Source organism: Cervus canadensis, chromosome 1, assembly GCF_019320065.1.
Source record: "Cervus canadensis isolate Bull #8, Minnesota chromosome 1, ASM1932006v1, whole genome shotgun sequence".
Taxonomy (NCBI): domain Eukaryota; kingdom Metazoa; phylum Chordata; class Mammalia; order Artiodactyla; family Cervidae; genus Cervus; species Cervus canadensis.
Genome location: NC_057386.1, coordinates 51763577 through 51778442, shown reverse-complemented (window position 1 = coordinate 51778442; position 14866 = coordinate 51763577). Strand labels below are relative to the sequence as shown.

General features: G+C 52.3%; 1 protein-coding gene across 8 annotated transcripts in view; it reads left to right on the top strand.

The window, feature by feature from the left end:
- The window catches only part of MSI2 (musashi RNA binding protein 2), a 399418-nt gene that overhangs the window by 248765 nt on the left and 135787 nt on the right, over nucleotides 1–14866 (top strand). For all 8 annotated transcript variants that reach the window (XR_006272279.1, XM_043483356.1, XM_043483336.1 and 5 more), the window contains exon 7: nucleotides 9563–9611. Coding sequence is in view for 7 of the 8 variants with exons in the window: in XM_043483356.1 (XP_043339291.1) it covers nucleotides 9563–9611 (49 nt within the window). In the remaining variant the exon portion in view is untranslated. The remainder of the gene's footprint in view (nucleotides 1–9562; nucleotides 9612–14866) is intronic.

The window sequence follows — 14866 nt, the reverse complement described above, 5'->3', positions numbered from 1 at the left end:
CCTTCTTCATAGCCGCCTGTCTCATCCTGGCAGGGACATCCCCCGAGAGAGCCTCCAGCTCTGCCCTCTGGGGTGATGCTGGGCCCAGCCTGAGCCCCCACTTCCACCGGAGGCCATCCAGGCAGGCGCCTGTGTACCTTGCCCGGATTTGAGAGGTGCCTCCTGGGACCCCTGAGGACTCACTGGTTTCTTTAGCGGCGTGTCCCTGAGCATGACCCATTTGCAGCGAGGCGTCGCACAGCGCTGAGTGCATCCCTCCAGTGAACGGGGTAGGGAGTGTGTACATGTGCACACGCGTGTGTGTAGGTGCACACACCAGGGGATTGCCGGGGTGGGGTGGTGACTTGCAATAAATCTGTTGCGATGCGCGTGTCCTGTGCATCAGTCACTCGCCAGCCACCACCTGAAGGCCTCCTCACGGCTCCAGGAGGTGGGACTCAGCATTCTCGGGGCTGGTGCCCAGCGGCCACTCTGGCAGCCTGAGGGCGGAGTTCTGGGACCCCTCTGCCCGTTCCAGCCGTGCCACCAGCCTGCTCTGTGACCACAGAGCGGACAGGTGGGCTCAGGGGTTCTCGAGTTCCCCCATCTAGAAGGAAGAGACCCCTCAGCTGCCTCCTCTATTTGCTCCTCCCTCTAACCCTTCTTTCTTCTCCTGAGCCTGCCAGCGGCAGTATACAGCTGTCTCCTTGGTTACCTCATCACCTCTCTTAACTTTTTGGTAGTTTTAAGGCAGTGTTTGTTGGTTCACTCGGGAGACAGTGCAGCTACGCTGGGCCCTGGGGATTCAAAAATAGAACGCAGTCAAGGGAGACCAGGAGAAAGATGTGGGCATGCGTTTGAGTTTAAATCCCGGCTCCATCATTTGCTGCATGCGTGATCCTAGGCAAGTCACTTAATCGCAATGAGCCACCATTTCCTTACCTATATAATGGGTGTGATAATATCTATCTCACAGCTATTGTGATAATTAAATGAGCTTTGCGAATTACCTATTAGGCTCCAGTAAATGGTAGCTATTACAGTCATCATTATTTCAGGGGGAAGACATTTCATAGCCTAGACTCTGATATTTACATGTGAAATCAGAATCTCTGAGCAAGACATTTTGCCTGCCTTTATGTAAGTAAACTGTCTGCATCTCCAGGATAGACGCCCCACACCCTTTAATTCCTATGGCAAGTGTCCATTTTATGAATTCACAACTGCTCTCTGATGAACACAGGAGTTTGTTTTTGTTTAAGTTAAATGGGAAAATGAATTAAAGGATTCGTTTAAAGTGAATTAAAAAATAATTAAAAGTAGAAAAAAATAGGGCCAGTTAAAGAGTCTTGCTAATGGGGAAAGAACATTCTGGTCATAGTAAGACTTAGGAGCCTTCCATGAAGAGTTTAGGAAATGTCCTTAATGCCGCTGAATTGTTTATTTAAAAAGTGGTTAAAATGGCAAATGCAATTTCTATTTTACTACCAAAGAAAGAATTGGGGAGAAACTCAGCAGGCTGTCTTGTTACTTATTTAAGGCATGGGCTTGAGTCAACACAGAGAGACCTTCAGGCGGATGCAAACTAGAATTTTCTGTCTCGGAATGAAGGAAGTGCCTGGCCCACTCAGCACCTTGCTCACTGCAGCCTCCCAGGAGTCAGTGGACCGAGTGGGTGTTGGGGGCCCAGGGGCTCGGGGGCCTGCCGTCTGGGGCCTGAGCCGCGGCACGCAGGCCCAGCTGGCACATGGACTCAGACCACCAGCTGCGGAGTCCTGGGCCCGGCTCCAGGACCACCAGGGCGGAAACTGAGGCTCAGAGAGCTTGTAGTAACCCTGCCTTCAGGGATTGTTGTGCAGACCAAAGCAGTAATACAATGAAAATACTATTGATGGTGGTGAAAAAGACATCCAGCAGATTCTTTGGGTTTCTTAAAGTCCTGTGTTCAGTTTTTGGCCCTTCCAAGCCTCCTTACAGAACAGAACTTTGTCTTGTCCTAAGACCAAGACAAGGTGAGGAGAGCCCCCCAAAAGCCACTTGTGGTACAGGGCCTGCGGACCCAGCAGGGGACAAACAGTCAGCCTTCAGGCAGCTGACGATCCAGGGGATGCCCCCTTTATATTTAGGGTCCATCTCCACCCACATAGGCTGTGATGAAGGCTCAACTCCGCTGTATTTACCCGTTAGGACAGTGGTTCTCAGCCTTGGCTGCACCTGGAATCCCTGGGGGAGCTGTAAACATTCTGCCACCCCCTGCCCACCGGAGGCTGATTTCACTGGTCAGGGTGTGACCCCGGCAATGGGGATTTTTTTCTTTTTTTTTTTAATTCCTCGGGTGATTCGGGTGAGCAGTCAGGTTTGAAAACTACTGATTTAGATTTCAGTGTGAGCTAATGGGATTTTCCTGCCTGCTCCTTTTTCTCCTCTTTTCTTCCTTTTGGGCAGTGATTGAAGATAGGCTGTCCTTACTCTTATCAAGGCTGGAGCATGCTGAGAAGTCTCGTTTCAATAAACTAGACACCCTCAACCAGTTCTTGGGCAAAAGTGCAGAGCCATGCCACTCTTTCTGCAGAAATGCTCCCGGGGATAAGGCCACTTAGGTCTCCAGCCCGGATCCCAGGCTCCTCTGTTCTTGGCAGTCCTGCCCCATGTATAAGACTCACTGCAGCCTTATGACTTCAGTGTCTGGAGTTTACAGAGCATCAGCAGACCCGTTAAACCCTGCACACTGTAGTGTCCTGGTATCGAATTTATGGGTGTTTATTGAAACAAACGCTTGGAGTGTTTGAGTGGGAGCAGGAAGCAACATTGAAAGGCATTTGTTCCGGGGGAGTTTGAAGAGCTTGGGTCTCTTCTCTTCCTTTCTGTCTCCCTCCTTATGTCTGACTAGATAATTTAAGGATCACTTGAAGTGCCATTTCCTGCTTTGTTCTGGATATGTGTGGTTTGTGGTGTGTGTGTGTGTGCCGGGAGGGGGTGGGACATTTCTCTGGGCATGCTGGCCAGCCACAGCAAAGCTGTGGAACGTCCTCAGGGCGCGGGGGGTTTGGAAGGGCCGCTGGTGAATCTGACACTCCCGGCTGTGGTCCCAGCAGGCTCCGCGGTCCATCTCGGGATCCTCAGCAGAATCTCTGCGGATGGGTCGTAAGTGACCATCCCGTCCAGCTTCCTGCCTTCACAGATGAGAGATGTAAGGGCTGAGAAAGGAGGTGCCTTGTCCTCAGTGAGCCTCTGGTGGAGCTGGAATTGGAGCCCGGATCCTGCCCATGCATTGGGCCATACCGCCTGCCACGCTCAGCTGTGGCCCGGCACCCTTCGCCCTCTCCTGGGACCAAGTGCTCTGCATCCCCAGATCAACGTCGTTCACCTGCTGCGTACTTGTGGAGCCAAACCGCAGGCAGAAGCGGCGGGGGTCTGAGGGCACCGCCTGGGGTTCCAACCTTCGGCCAACCCACCTGACCAGCAGAACTTTTGACCTCTCTTGCGAGGCGCTGCTTTGATCTGTGACTTGAAAGCTTTTCTCTTCAGGCAGTGTAGGAGCTGGGCGGGCTAACGTCTCCCCTCTGGATATGGCCAGCATCTTCTGCCTACTTCTGAAATCACCCAGCAAGAACGTCTGCTCACAGTAAATCTTTCGGCTCATTATAGAGAAGGTTCGCTCATTCATTAAATGAATTAGGATTAGAGAGGCATCACCCACTGACTTGAGTGCTAATGACTGCAGATTTTCATGGTGCTTATTTGCTGAGGAGCGTGTTGCCAACTTATTTTGGCGTTTCCAGGATCTCGGTCTCCAACCTTGCTGCTGGGAAGAGATGTAGAAGCAGTCCCTTCACACCCTAATACCCGTACTCCACTTGGAACGTGAAATCTACGGTTTAAAACTCAGTTCATAGTCCGCCTTCCTCCTTCCACCCCTATTCCTGTCTTTCTTCACTGTCTGGTATTACTTGAGACTGCCTGTGTATCTTCTTATAGACTAAAAGCTTTTTTTTTTTTTTTTGAGAGAGAGAAAGCAGGGACCATGTATGAGTTACCTGCTGCCACAAGAACGCTGTTTAACAGACAACCACAGAACCTCTGTGGTAGAGGTTAGCTGTTTATCTCCCAAGTCTGGAGTCTGTAGAGTGCACCGGGAGTGGTTCTGCTGGTCTCAGCCGGGTTCACGTGCATGTTTTGGGGTTGCCCAGCTGTCCGCCCGTCTAAACTGGTCTCACTGGGGCCTCTGAGGGCACTTGGCCCTGCTCCACGTGTTTCTCATCCTGTCTCAGGCCAGGCTGGCCATGTCTGTTTCATGGGGACAGCAGAGAGATGCCAGAGAGGACAAACTGGAACCCAGAGACCCTCTCAAGGCCAGGCCCTCCACAGGCGTACCATCCTCTCCAGCTCTTTTACTGACCACAGCAAGTCAAGTCCAGATACACAGGATGGGGAGATAGACTCTGCCTCTTTTGAAAGGGGAGCTGTTGATACAGAATTGCAAGATAAAGGGTGTGGGGGTCATTAATGCAATTGTATACCCTGAACCTATATAATTTGCCTCTTATTTGGAACTTAGACTAATACTTCACAACTAGTGTGTACCTAATAAATGCATGTCACATGAAAGTAAAGTTAATGGATTAGATTTTCTGATCACAGCTAAGCGGACCTAATAATGTAGCCACTAGCTGGAGTCCTTTTCCATCGTGGCTCTGCGGTCGTCATTTTCAGGATCTTGGCGTACACATGTCCGAGAGACAGGGAACAGAGTGGGATGACGGTTGCCGCGCTGACGTGCCTTGATGGCCTGTGTGAGAGAAATTGGGTGCATGTATTGAGCCCTGAGTGTATGCAAAGAGGAAGAAGCCGCTCTGTCCGGTGTCTTTAACTCCTGTTCCTGTCTCTCCTCCCTAGAGCAGTACCTGGAGAGTGGGGTCCACGCAGGGGCCAGCAGCTGCTGCTTGTTAGAAATGCAAACGCCGCTTCCTTAACCAGACAGCCTGGGGCTGAAGCCCAGGGGAGTCTGTTTTAACCCGTTCTCTGGGTGATGCTAAGGGGAGGAGGTTTGAGACGCCCTGCACAGTCACCGTGCCATGGAGACGGTGTGGCTCCCCAGAACCGACTCTCAGATGGGGCGGGGCGTGTATGGGGCACCTCTGAGGCGGTCACAGTGTCCTCTGAGCCCTGCAAGGGTCAGGATTACAGGTCCATGACCCCCTGGTGTCGGATGACAACAGGGGCATCCCCAAGCAGCTCCCTTAAGAGTTACTGGCCCTGCTTTGTTGTTTGCAAAGATACACCGTCGAGGATGTCAGGGCTGTGTTTTATACCTGCCTGTGGTTATTGGAAGGCAGATCTCAAGGTTGGAACACGCTTCTTCTCCCCAGGCAGATCAGGCAGGTGCCAGGACGTGGGACAAACATGCTCAGGTTCAGACACCGCCTCCCCTGACCCCCACCCCAGGAACCCACGGGACCCCTAGGCCTGTGGGCCCCCACCTCTGGTATATACAAAGAAATTTGTATTGACCGGTGAGGGCGCGCAAAACCAACACCAGTGCTGATCATGAGCAGGAGGGTGGGGGCCTTGGAAGCCGTGTTCCACCAGGGATAGTGGTGTTTTCTCCCTGAAGTCAGAGAAATGCCCGTGTCTGCCCCCCTGCCAGTTCCCCTGTGTTCTTCCAGCTCCGTGAACGAGGCCTGGCTTGCAGGCTGGACTGGGCACAGCCAGGCAGCTACCTCTGTGTGTGAGAGAGAGAGGGAGAAGGAGAGACAGCCAGACAGAGTTACCGGTTTGCTGTCTCTGGGTCTGAATACCAGCTCCCTTGACCGTATCCCTCACGTCCTCGTGTGATGGAGACTCACACAAGCCACTTCTGTTTGATCCACATAGAACCGTGAGAAACAGCCCCGTATGAGAGGCCGTGTTTCTCATTCTATTCAGTGTTTTATGTTCACATTCTTCCAGTTTCAGCTCTTGCTGTTCTGCCAGATCTTCATCGTATTGATGGCTTCTCTGAATTAATAAGTGTTTTGCAATCATTGAAAAGTTTTCTTCCTCCAAGCACGGGGACTTATTCATACTGATTTTTCCCCCCTTTTCTCTTTTCTCTCTAGCTACTCCTTAGATGTTCTGTTTTGTAAAGTGTTAATAGAATTTTTCTTGCACCCCGTGCTTTATCTGTTCAGGAGGTCTTTGCGAAGCCCATTGTACACCGGTCTGTAGAGGAAAGAGCTCTGTTCTTTACAACAATGGTTGCCCCCAAAACACATACACAGATCCTCCTCCTCACTCACCAGGGTGGAGCAGCTGTTAGGAGGGCAGCGTCAGAAAATGCTGAAACGTAAGAAGGAAAAGAGGGACCCAATTAAACACTGTGAAAAGGGCAGCGGGGATGGGTGGGGATTGAAAATACTTTTTTTAATTCAAAATATTTATTTCCTAAGGGGATCTGAGTTTCAGTACCCGAACATGGCCAACACAGAAGGGAGGCTGTTTTTCTTACCATTAGGCATTTTCAGCTCAAAATAAGGACTTGGCAAACCTCTTAGAAAATATGGCAATGGGTGTGAAACAGATGTCAGTTTTACCTGCGGGATACCCGGCAGGCTTCACCTGTCGCCCCAGCCCGCACCCCAGGCGGTGGAATACTCGTCGAGGCCCAGGGTCTGGGTCTGCGATGCCATATGTGCAAGTGTGACGCCTCTGTGTACAAACAAACCAGTTGATCTTCTGGCGGTCTCACTCAAGAGGTGCGCGGTCAGCCTGGCGCCTGGGGGAGAGAGGGCAGCTCCCTGCCAGAGGAGCAGTCACCGTGCAGGGCCATCGCTCTCCCAGTCGTCGACTGTGGAAATGGGGAGCAGAAGGGGAAGGCCCCGGGAGCCTGTTTGTTCAGGCTCAGTTGCTTAGCAACACAAGGGGGCCCTGCCTCCAGAAGGGATTTTGACGCTAGGCCAGTCCCTGGGAGGTTTGTGTCTGGCCTGCCTACCCCTTCTTCCATTCTTACCTTGACTTTGCTCTTCCCCCTGTTACGTTTGATAGCATCTAGGAAAATAGATTTGATTTGTGGGGAGGCACCATTTTAAACCTGGTTTTATTGCTTTGCCCAGTGTCTTCCCCTCCATTGAAGACTGTCATCTGGGAGGAGTGAGAATGAATAGCCGATGATTCTTTTCCTCAGCTGACTTAGCTCAGGCCCCCAAGCTCATTTGTGAGCCTCTGAGCTCCAGTGAACGGCGCTTGGTCCTCCCCGCCACACACACACACCCCCCACACTGAAACTGCTCCAAGCGTGGAGCCTCTGACTAACAGTTCTGTCCACCCCCAACCGCATGGTTGGATTGTATTGTTTTTAATTTTCATTTATTTGTTTTTGGCTGCACTGGGTCTTCCTTGCTGTGCGTGGGCTTTCTCTAGTTGCGGCGAAAAGTGCAGCACGCGGGGCTTCTCCTTGGGCTGGCTTCTCTTGTTGCGGTGCATGGGCGCCTGGGCTTCAGAGGCTGTGGTGCGAAGGCTTGGCTTCCCTGTGGCATCTTCCCTGGCCAGGCGTCAAACCCGTGTCCCTGGCACTGGCACGCAGGTTCCCAACCACTGGACCACCAGGGAAGTTCTGCGTTGTATTTTCACTGCCAGCCTTGGGCACAAAATGCTTGGGGCGACCAGGCAGCACACCTGGCCAGACCCGGCACAGCCTGCAAGTGGACGGCTGATGGCTTTAGAGCAGCACCTGCACTCACCATGTGTCTCCTGGGAAGCAAATGAAGGGCTGGATCATAAGCAAAAGGAGTGGACTTCAAAGCCAAACCTGGTTGCGTACGTGTGGTTTCTTTAGGCCTGTGTGGGACGTGAGTGTGGATCTCTTTGTACCTGTGTCCAGACTTCCTCTTCTGTAAGAACCCCAGCCATACCAAATCAGAGCCACCCCTAAGGACCGCATTTTAACTTCAGTCGCTCAGTCATGTCTGACTCTGCGACCCCACGCACTGCAGCACGACAGGCCTCCCTGTCCATCACCACCTCCCAGAGCTTGCTCAAACTCATGTCCATTGAGTCGATGATGCCATCCAACCATCTCATCCTCTGTCATCGTCTTCTCCTCCCGCCCTCAGTCTTCCCCAGCATCAGGGTCTTTTCCAAGGAGTCAGCTCTCATTGGAACCGTTTTAACTAACCATCAGGTGACCATTTTCACTTAGTTACCTCTTTACATCCTGTCTTCAAATGCAGTCACTTTCTCAGAATCTGGGCATTAGGATTTCAATATATGAATTTGGCAGGGGTGTGGGGATGGAGACAGTTCAGCCCAGAACAATCAAAATGTTGAAGTTTCATTATTTATAACTGGGAACATCCAGAAGGATGATTAAGTAAGCTATAGCATCTCTCTCCATGAAATACATGACAGTCAAGCTAGTATTCATAACACCTCACACCCATTAGGATGGCTACTGTTTTGTTTTTGTTTTTTAAGGCAGAAAATAGCAAGTATTAGCAAGGATGTAGAGAAATAAAACCTTTGTGCACTTTTGTTTGGAATGTAAAGTAGTACAGCCACTGTGTACAGCAGTTCTTCAAAAAAAACAAAAGTACAAGTTACTGTATGATCCAGCAGTTTCACTTCTGGGTATATATCCAAAAGAAGTGAACGCAGAGACTCGAGATGTTTGTGTACCCATGTTCATAGCCGCATTATTCACAATAGCTAAAATCCAAGTGTTCATCGATGGGCAAGTGGATAAGCAAATGTGATCTACACTTAAATGGAAGATGGATGAACCTTGAGGACATTATGCTAAGTGAAATAAGCCAGTCACAAAAAAAAGACACATCCTGTGTAATTCTACTTATGTGAAATACTGAGAGGGGCCCCAGTCTTGGAGACAGGAAGTGGGCAAGTGGCTGCCATAGGCTGAGGGGACCAAGGGGGTCCGCCTTAAAGGGGGTAGAGTTTCAGTTTTACAAGAGGAAAAAAGTTCTGGAGGTGAATGGTGGTGATGCCCCTGCAACTTTATGCATTTTTTTGATACCACTGAACTGTACACTTAAAGAAGGTTGCAATGGCACTTTTAATGTTATGAGTATATTACAACAAAAAAATCTGGGGGAATAAAAGAGTATTCGTGATGTAGTTATCTGGGAAGTGTTTGCAGTGCTGTAATATTATCTAAATAAAAAAGAACAAGGGGAAAATTCCATGTGTGATATGATTTTAAACTATGTTAAAATAGGCGTGCGTGCATTCGTGCTTGGTCATGTCTGACTCTTAGCGACCCCAGGAACCTTCCTGACCCAGGGACTGAACTCACATCTCCTGCATTGGTAGGCAGATTTTTTTTTTTTACCACTGAGCCACCAGGGAAGCCATAGGCATAGATTTTACAAAAATTAGAGGGAAGGACACCGGATGCTAAATGTGGCTGTGCTAGGTTGGAAAGATGGAAAGACAGTGATTTATTTTCTCTTTTAATATTTGTGTTTTCAAGCTGTTTTAATGAGCAACATGATTTCTATAATGGAAACCGCCCCCCTCCCCTGAACATATAACGTGTCCCGTATTTTGTTAAAGTTCCTGAAGCACACTCTGTTTTGTGTTTGCTCTGCAGGTGGAGGATGCAATGCTGATGTTTGATAAGACAACCAACAGGCACAGAGGTAAGAAGCCCCATGAGAGGAAGCAGCCCCTCCGTCCTCTCCTGGCCCCCTCTCTTCTTACCCCCAGCCCCACAGACAAAAGTCGCAGCGACTGTTCCAAAATCAGGCGGTTGGAGGTGACGTCGTTTGGAGGTCTTTGTTAATGGAGGGCCGTGACAGTACCTAGAGTTGATACCGGACCCTTGAAACCCCATTTCCTGTGGGCTTGGGAACTGTCATTTAATTATGCAGTCACACCCAACATGTTCTTGGTCCTTGCTGACTCACGGCTCTAAGCGAACCAAGTGGAAGTTATTCACAGCAATTAGTCAATTGAGTTCCCAGTTTGCATTGAAGGAGCTGGTTTAGAAGCACACTGTCAATGTAAAGAGCAGCAAAAAAAAAAAAGAAAACAAGAACAAAGAAGCCTGGTCCTAGGTTTATTCAGTGAGTACATTGTACACATGTCCTCGGCTTATGCGGTGAGTACAGACCTAGACATGCCCTTTTGCGCCTCTCGGATGTTTGGAAGACGTTTGCACTTCCCCGTATTGTCTTCTGCGCTTAGTGTCTTGTCCGTGTTTTAGAAAAAATGGGTTTCACCTTGGGGTCTAAGAACCCTTGAAATGACATGCAGAATATTTTATGTTATCCTGGGAGAGGTTTCTTAGCTTTGAGTGGATTCTCAAAGGGGTGTCTGATCTCTGGCACTTCACTTCCCCCGACAAAACGGACACATTGAAATGATTGCTGTAAATAGAAAATTGGATGACTCGAGAAAGTCCTTCCCAGAGAAGCGTTACAGTTCAGCGCTCAGTCCTCCCGCTCTCCAGAAGCTCTTGGTTTCTGGGGTGCGTGTTCACCGGGCGTTCATGGGCAGAGTGTCTGAAAGAGGGTGGCAGGAAAGCCGTGTTCTCCAGAGAAGGAGCCAGCGAGCCGTGTTTCCTTGCCACTTGGATTGCATTTGGATGTTTCCTGTGTTGTTTACATTCTTGCTGTCACCTGTGATTAGTAGCAGTTACCCGGTGTTGACTGCACGTCTCTCCTGCTCTGAGCAGGCAGGCTGAGTGAAAGGGAGGAAGGAGCAGGTTGGGGAGGAGGAGGGGCCGTCCTGAGCGCACCCTGGAATCCAGTCTCTCGTCCATCCTCGAAAGGGAAATGGAAAACTGGGCGGGATCTGGGGCATCAGTGGGGTACATGCTGGGGAGGGACGGGGAGCAGCTGGAGGGTGAGGAGGACGGGAGGCAGGGAGAGAGACGACGCGCTTGCAGATGTGAGCAAGACGACGATGGCCCTTGTCTTCTCCAGTGCTCTGGAGTGAGCGCCACGGAGCGAGAGGAAGGTGGTTCGGGCGGGGGCAATCCTCGCTCACCCTGGATCAGCACATGCACTGCCTCGGGCCGTGGGCTTCTCCCGGCACTGCTTCCACGCGCATCTTCTAACATGGTCTTCACAGCAGACCCTGGGGGTTGTTGTGACTTTGGGAAAATCCCTTAAGTTCTTCATGCCTCGGTTTACTCATCTGTAAGATGCAGGTCACGTTAGTCCCTCCAGACAGGATGGTTTGCTACGTTCGGTGCTGGCAGAGAGGGCACTCACAACCAGGACGGCTGATTTCAGGTTCTGTTCTTTGTTGTCTGCGCGTGGGGACGGCGTTTGTGGGGAAGGGTATTTCCATCCTTTGATTTTCAGGGTGGGCACAGCTCATCTGAGTGAGGCTCTGGCATTCAGTGTTAGAATTCATAATCCTGGGAGACTCCAGAGCAGCTTCTAGGTAGTACTGTGGTCCTTCTCTTCTGAATATCATTGCACAAAGGTGTTTTTGATCTCCTGCTCTGCGTCAGGCCCTGTGTGGGAGAAGATGATGGATCATCTCATTGAACCCTCTCAGCTGAGCAGGGAAAGAGGTTCACCATCTGAGGGACCCGAAAGAAGGGGGGTGACTGTGAGTCTCTGGCCACTCAGCTGATAGCAGGAGGAGCTGGATTCACAGCCAGGGCATCAGGCCCCCAGACAGCCTGCGGAGGAGGCCCCAGGGAAAGCCTCCCCTCTTTCTGACCCGGGGCCGCCTGCTGTTAGGGAAGCTTCCTCTCCTGCAGGGGCGCCGGGTGCAGGGACGGGGTGGCGGCCCCTCTGTGACCGGGTCAGGGAAGGGTTTCTGGTTGTGAGCTGAAGGGTGCTCGTTCCGTGGCCCAGTGCTTAGGGTGGCTTCGGGATCATTGTTGCTCATGCCACTGGTGGTGAGGGCAGGAAGGCGGGTGGGGAGAGCCCCTGGCGAGGGCACGGCCCACCGCACAGCCTCCTGCCCTTTCTCTGGTCGGTGCCAGACCCCTTATGTGGTTTGTGGAGTTAGAACAGGGTGTCAAAAACCGCTAAGAATCTCAAGATGGCAGCTCAACTCAACCAGGAGTTGAGCCCTGCTGAGCTCGGGGTGTGTGGGGTGGCACAGGAAGCCGGCCTGCACGGATGCAGCCTGGGGCTGGTCTGCTGCTGGCCAGGCAGGGAAGAGAAGGTGAGAGGGGCCTAGAGGTTTCATCAGGAGCACCCTGACACCTGCTGCTGGCTGCCCCTGTGCAGACATCTGCCCCCGCTGTTCTTCCCGTGTGAGCGGGGGCCCCTGTGCAGACATCTGCCCCCGCTGTTCTTCCCGTGTGAGCGGGGGCTTCGGGCTGTCCATGCTTTCTAGCCCTTCCAGCTGAGAAAGAGCTTCCCTCTGGACTGGGGGCCAAAACTGGGGTAATAACTTCACTGGTTCAGAGCGTTAGGGGAGGAAAGAATGTTCTCAAAAATATAAGAATGTATCACAACAGAAGCTCTAGTCACATACATGTGGAGCAGGCAGGCCCCACAGCCCTGGCCTGATGGAATGCGCATTTGGAATCGGGTGATAAGCGCAAGAAAATAAAATCCTCCTGCAGCCACCTTGCCCCAACCTTCCCTTCACCTCTTCAGCTTCCTGCGTTCCATTATCTTATCACGAGGAAAGTGCTGCCCCAGCAGAAGTTGAGGACACCTCTCTGGCAGGCGCTGCTGCCAGCTCGCCGCTGAAAGAGGCGCAGACCATTAACCCCTCCGTGGTGTCAGGGCGCTTGTTCAGTGCTGCCCGTCAGCCTCTGACCCAGCTCTGCTGGGCGGCTTGAGCAGTGATGTGTCCTCCACCCCGGGCGTTTTGAAAACCACCTGTGTGCCCTTGAACTGTGACCACTGCCATGCAGGAAAAACTCCAGGGCACTGGCCTGGGGCCTGGCCTTCTGGGAGTCAGGCCGCGCTTGCCATTAGGAGCCAGGGGTTGGGCAGAACTTCCCCTCCTGGCCCCACGGTGGCCGTCATCTGCCCTCTCGCCTGCGAGCCGCAGGCACACGGGCGGCCCTCAGAGCAGCGCAGCAGTCTGCTCCTCCTGTTCACGGAGGCGCCAGCCTGTGTCCCTTCCCCTTGTACATCCGCCCTTGGACCACAGTGGTGCCCTGGGGAAGGGTCCAGGGAACAGCAAACAGTGAGCCCTCTGGGGAGATGCGTCCTCCATGCTGGAAGCAGGAACGTCATGTAGCATCTGATTCGCACGGAAGCGTGGAGTCTTCCCCTCTTCATCCTTTATGGGACCGCCTCCCAGCCCCTGTGGGCCCCGTGGGTTTAGCCAGGGGCGTTTCTCCTAACCTCTCCAAACCCTCTGGCTCCGCCTCTGGAAAATACAGGAACTGGGACTGATGAGCCCCGGGGCCTGAAGTGTGCTTCTGGCTTTTAGCTTTTAACTGGAATTGTGGCCCAGATTGTCTCCCTTTCTTGTTTTAACTGGGGGAGGGGGAGCAGTTGGTGCAGGTGTGGGTCCCTGAGACGGGGCAGGGGGTTCATGGAGGCTGCTCTCCGCCGGGACTGGGCCGGGGGCTGGAGGGAGATGCTGACCTGGGATGCCCTGCGGCCTTTGAAGGGAGGGTGGTCCTCCCGCTGCCCCAGTCACATATGTATGTTGCTCAGGCCTGGGAGGCAGCTGACCCCGGAAGCAGGTGTCATCTTGGCCTTGCGCTGAGGAAGTCCCGGAGGGGACCAGGAGCTGGAGCGCGGTCCAGCAGCATGCCCAGCAGCGGTGAGGATGGCCTTCATCCCTGAAAGGGGTTCCGGCCTCCCATCAGAGTACACACCATGGGGTTCTGTGTTAACCAGGTTGTGTTGACACTCCCAGTGGAAGGAGCCACATTCTAAGCACCCCTCAACCAGGCGCTTGGCACACACTGTGGAATCTTTATGAACGAAGCTACCCATAGCCACACACTAGACCATACAGAGCCTAGACATAAGCCCAGCCTGTCCAACCCTGAGCCAGCGCCCTTAACTGCTCTACAGGCATGAGGCTAAGCGGTGGTTTAAAGCAGGGGAGTCGGCAATCTTAAGCACCTGCGTGCGTGTGTTCAGTTGGGTCCAACTCTTTGTGATCCTATGGACTATGGACTGCAGCCCGCCAGGCTCTTCTGTGGGATTCTGCAGACGAGAGTACTGGAGTGCCATGCCCTCCTCCTTAATCACTTGAGCACCTCCTTGTTATTAGTCCTTCTCCACATCTATCCTCTTGCTGGACTACAGTGTTCCTCCATTTTTCAGATGGATAAACCGAGGTGGGTGGAGTTTCGAAAAGTCACATATCTGGTTCCTACAGCTGGACGGGGAGCTGAGCTACTAAGGAAGCTGGGGCCTTTCTTAGCTTCCATCTCTTCATTTCGTGGCCTTCTCTGGGATTCTTTGTGTCCAGAGAGAGAGAGAATGGTGGCTTTCCAGTGTCCAGAGTTGTTTGACTTGCTCTCTAAATGTTCTTAGAGGTGGGCTGAAAAATATTGGGCTGATCATCTAAGGATTTAATCACTGGGGAAAAGTTTGTTGCTTTATCCTTGCAAAACTCAGATAAGATCTTGAATTCAGCATCAGGTATTGATTCCAGCTGGGGCTGGAGGTAAGCAGGGCGGGAGGGAGGAGCAAGGTGTCATCCGGTCTAACTTGCTCTTCAGTGGGAGGCTGGTTGAGAGCCCGGGGCAGGAGGGAAGGTGACACAACTCAGCGCTTGCTCTCCCATCTCCCCACGTCAGCCCTGTGTGAGACCATGAACTGGGGATTCTGGGTGCTGAAGTGCATCTCTCGATCACCTCCTGGGAGGGTAGGGAGACCCCCCTCATTCCAGGGGAGCCTCAGCTCTGCCCCTTGCCTCTGACCTCAGCCTGCATGCCAAGTTCCTCCAAGTCTGGCTCATCAGGGGAGAGCTAGGTGCTTGGAGGCCCGGTGGGAAGTGAGCT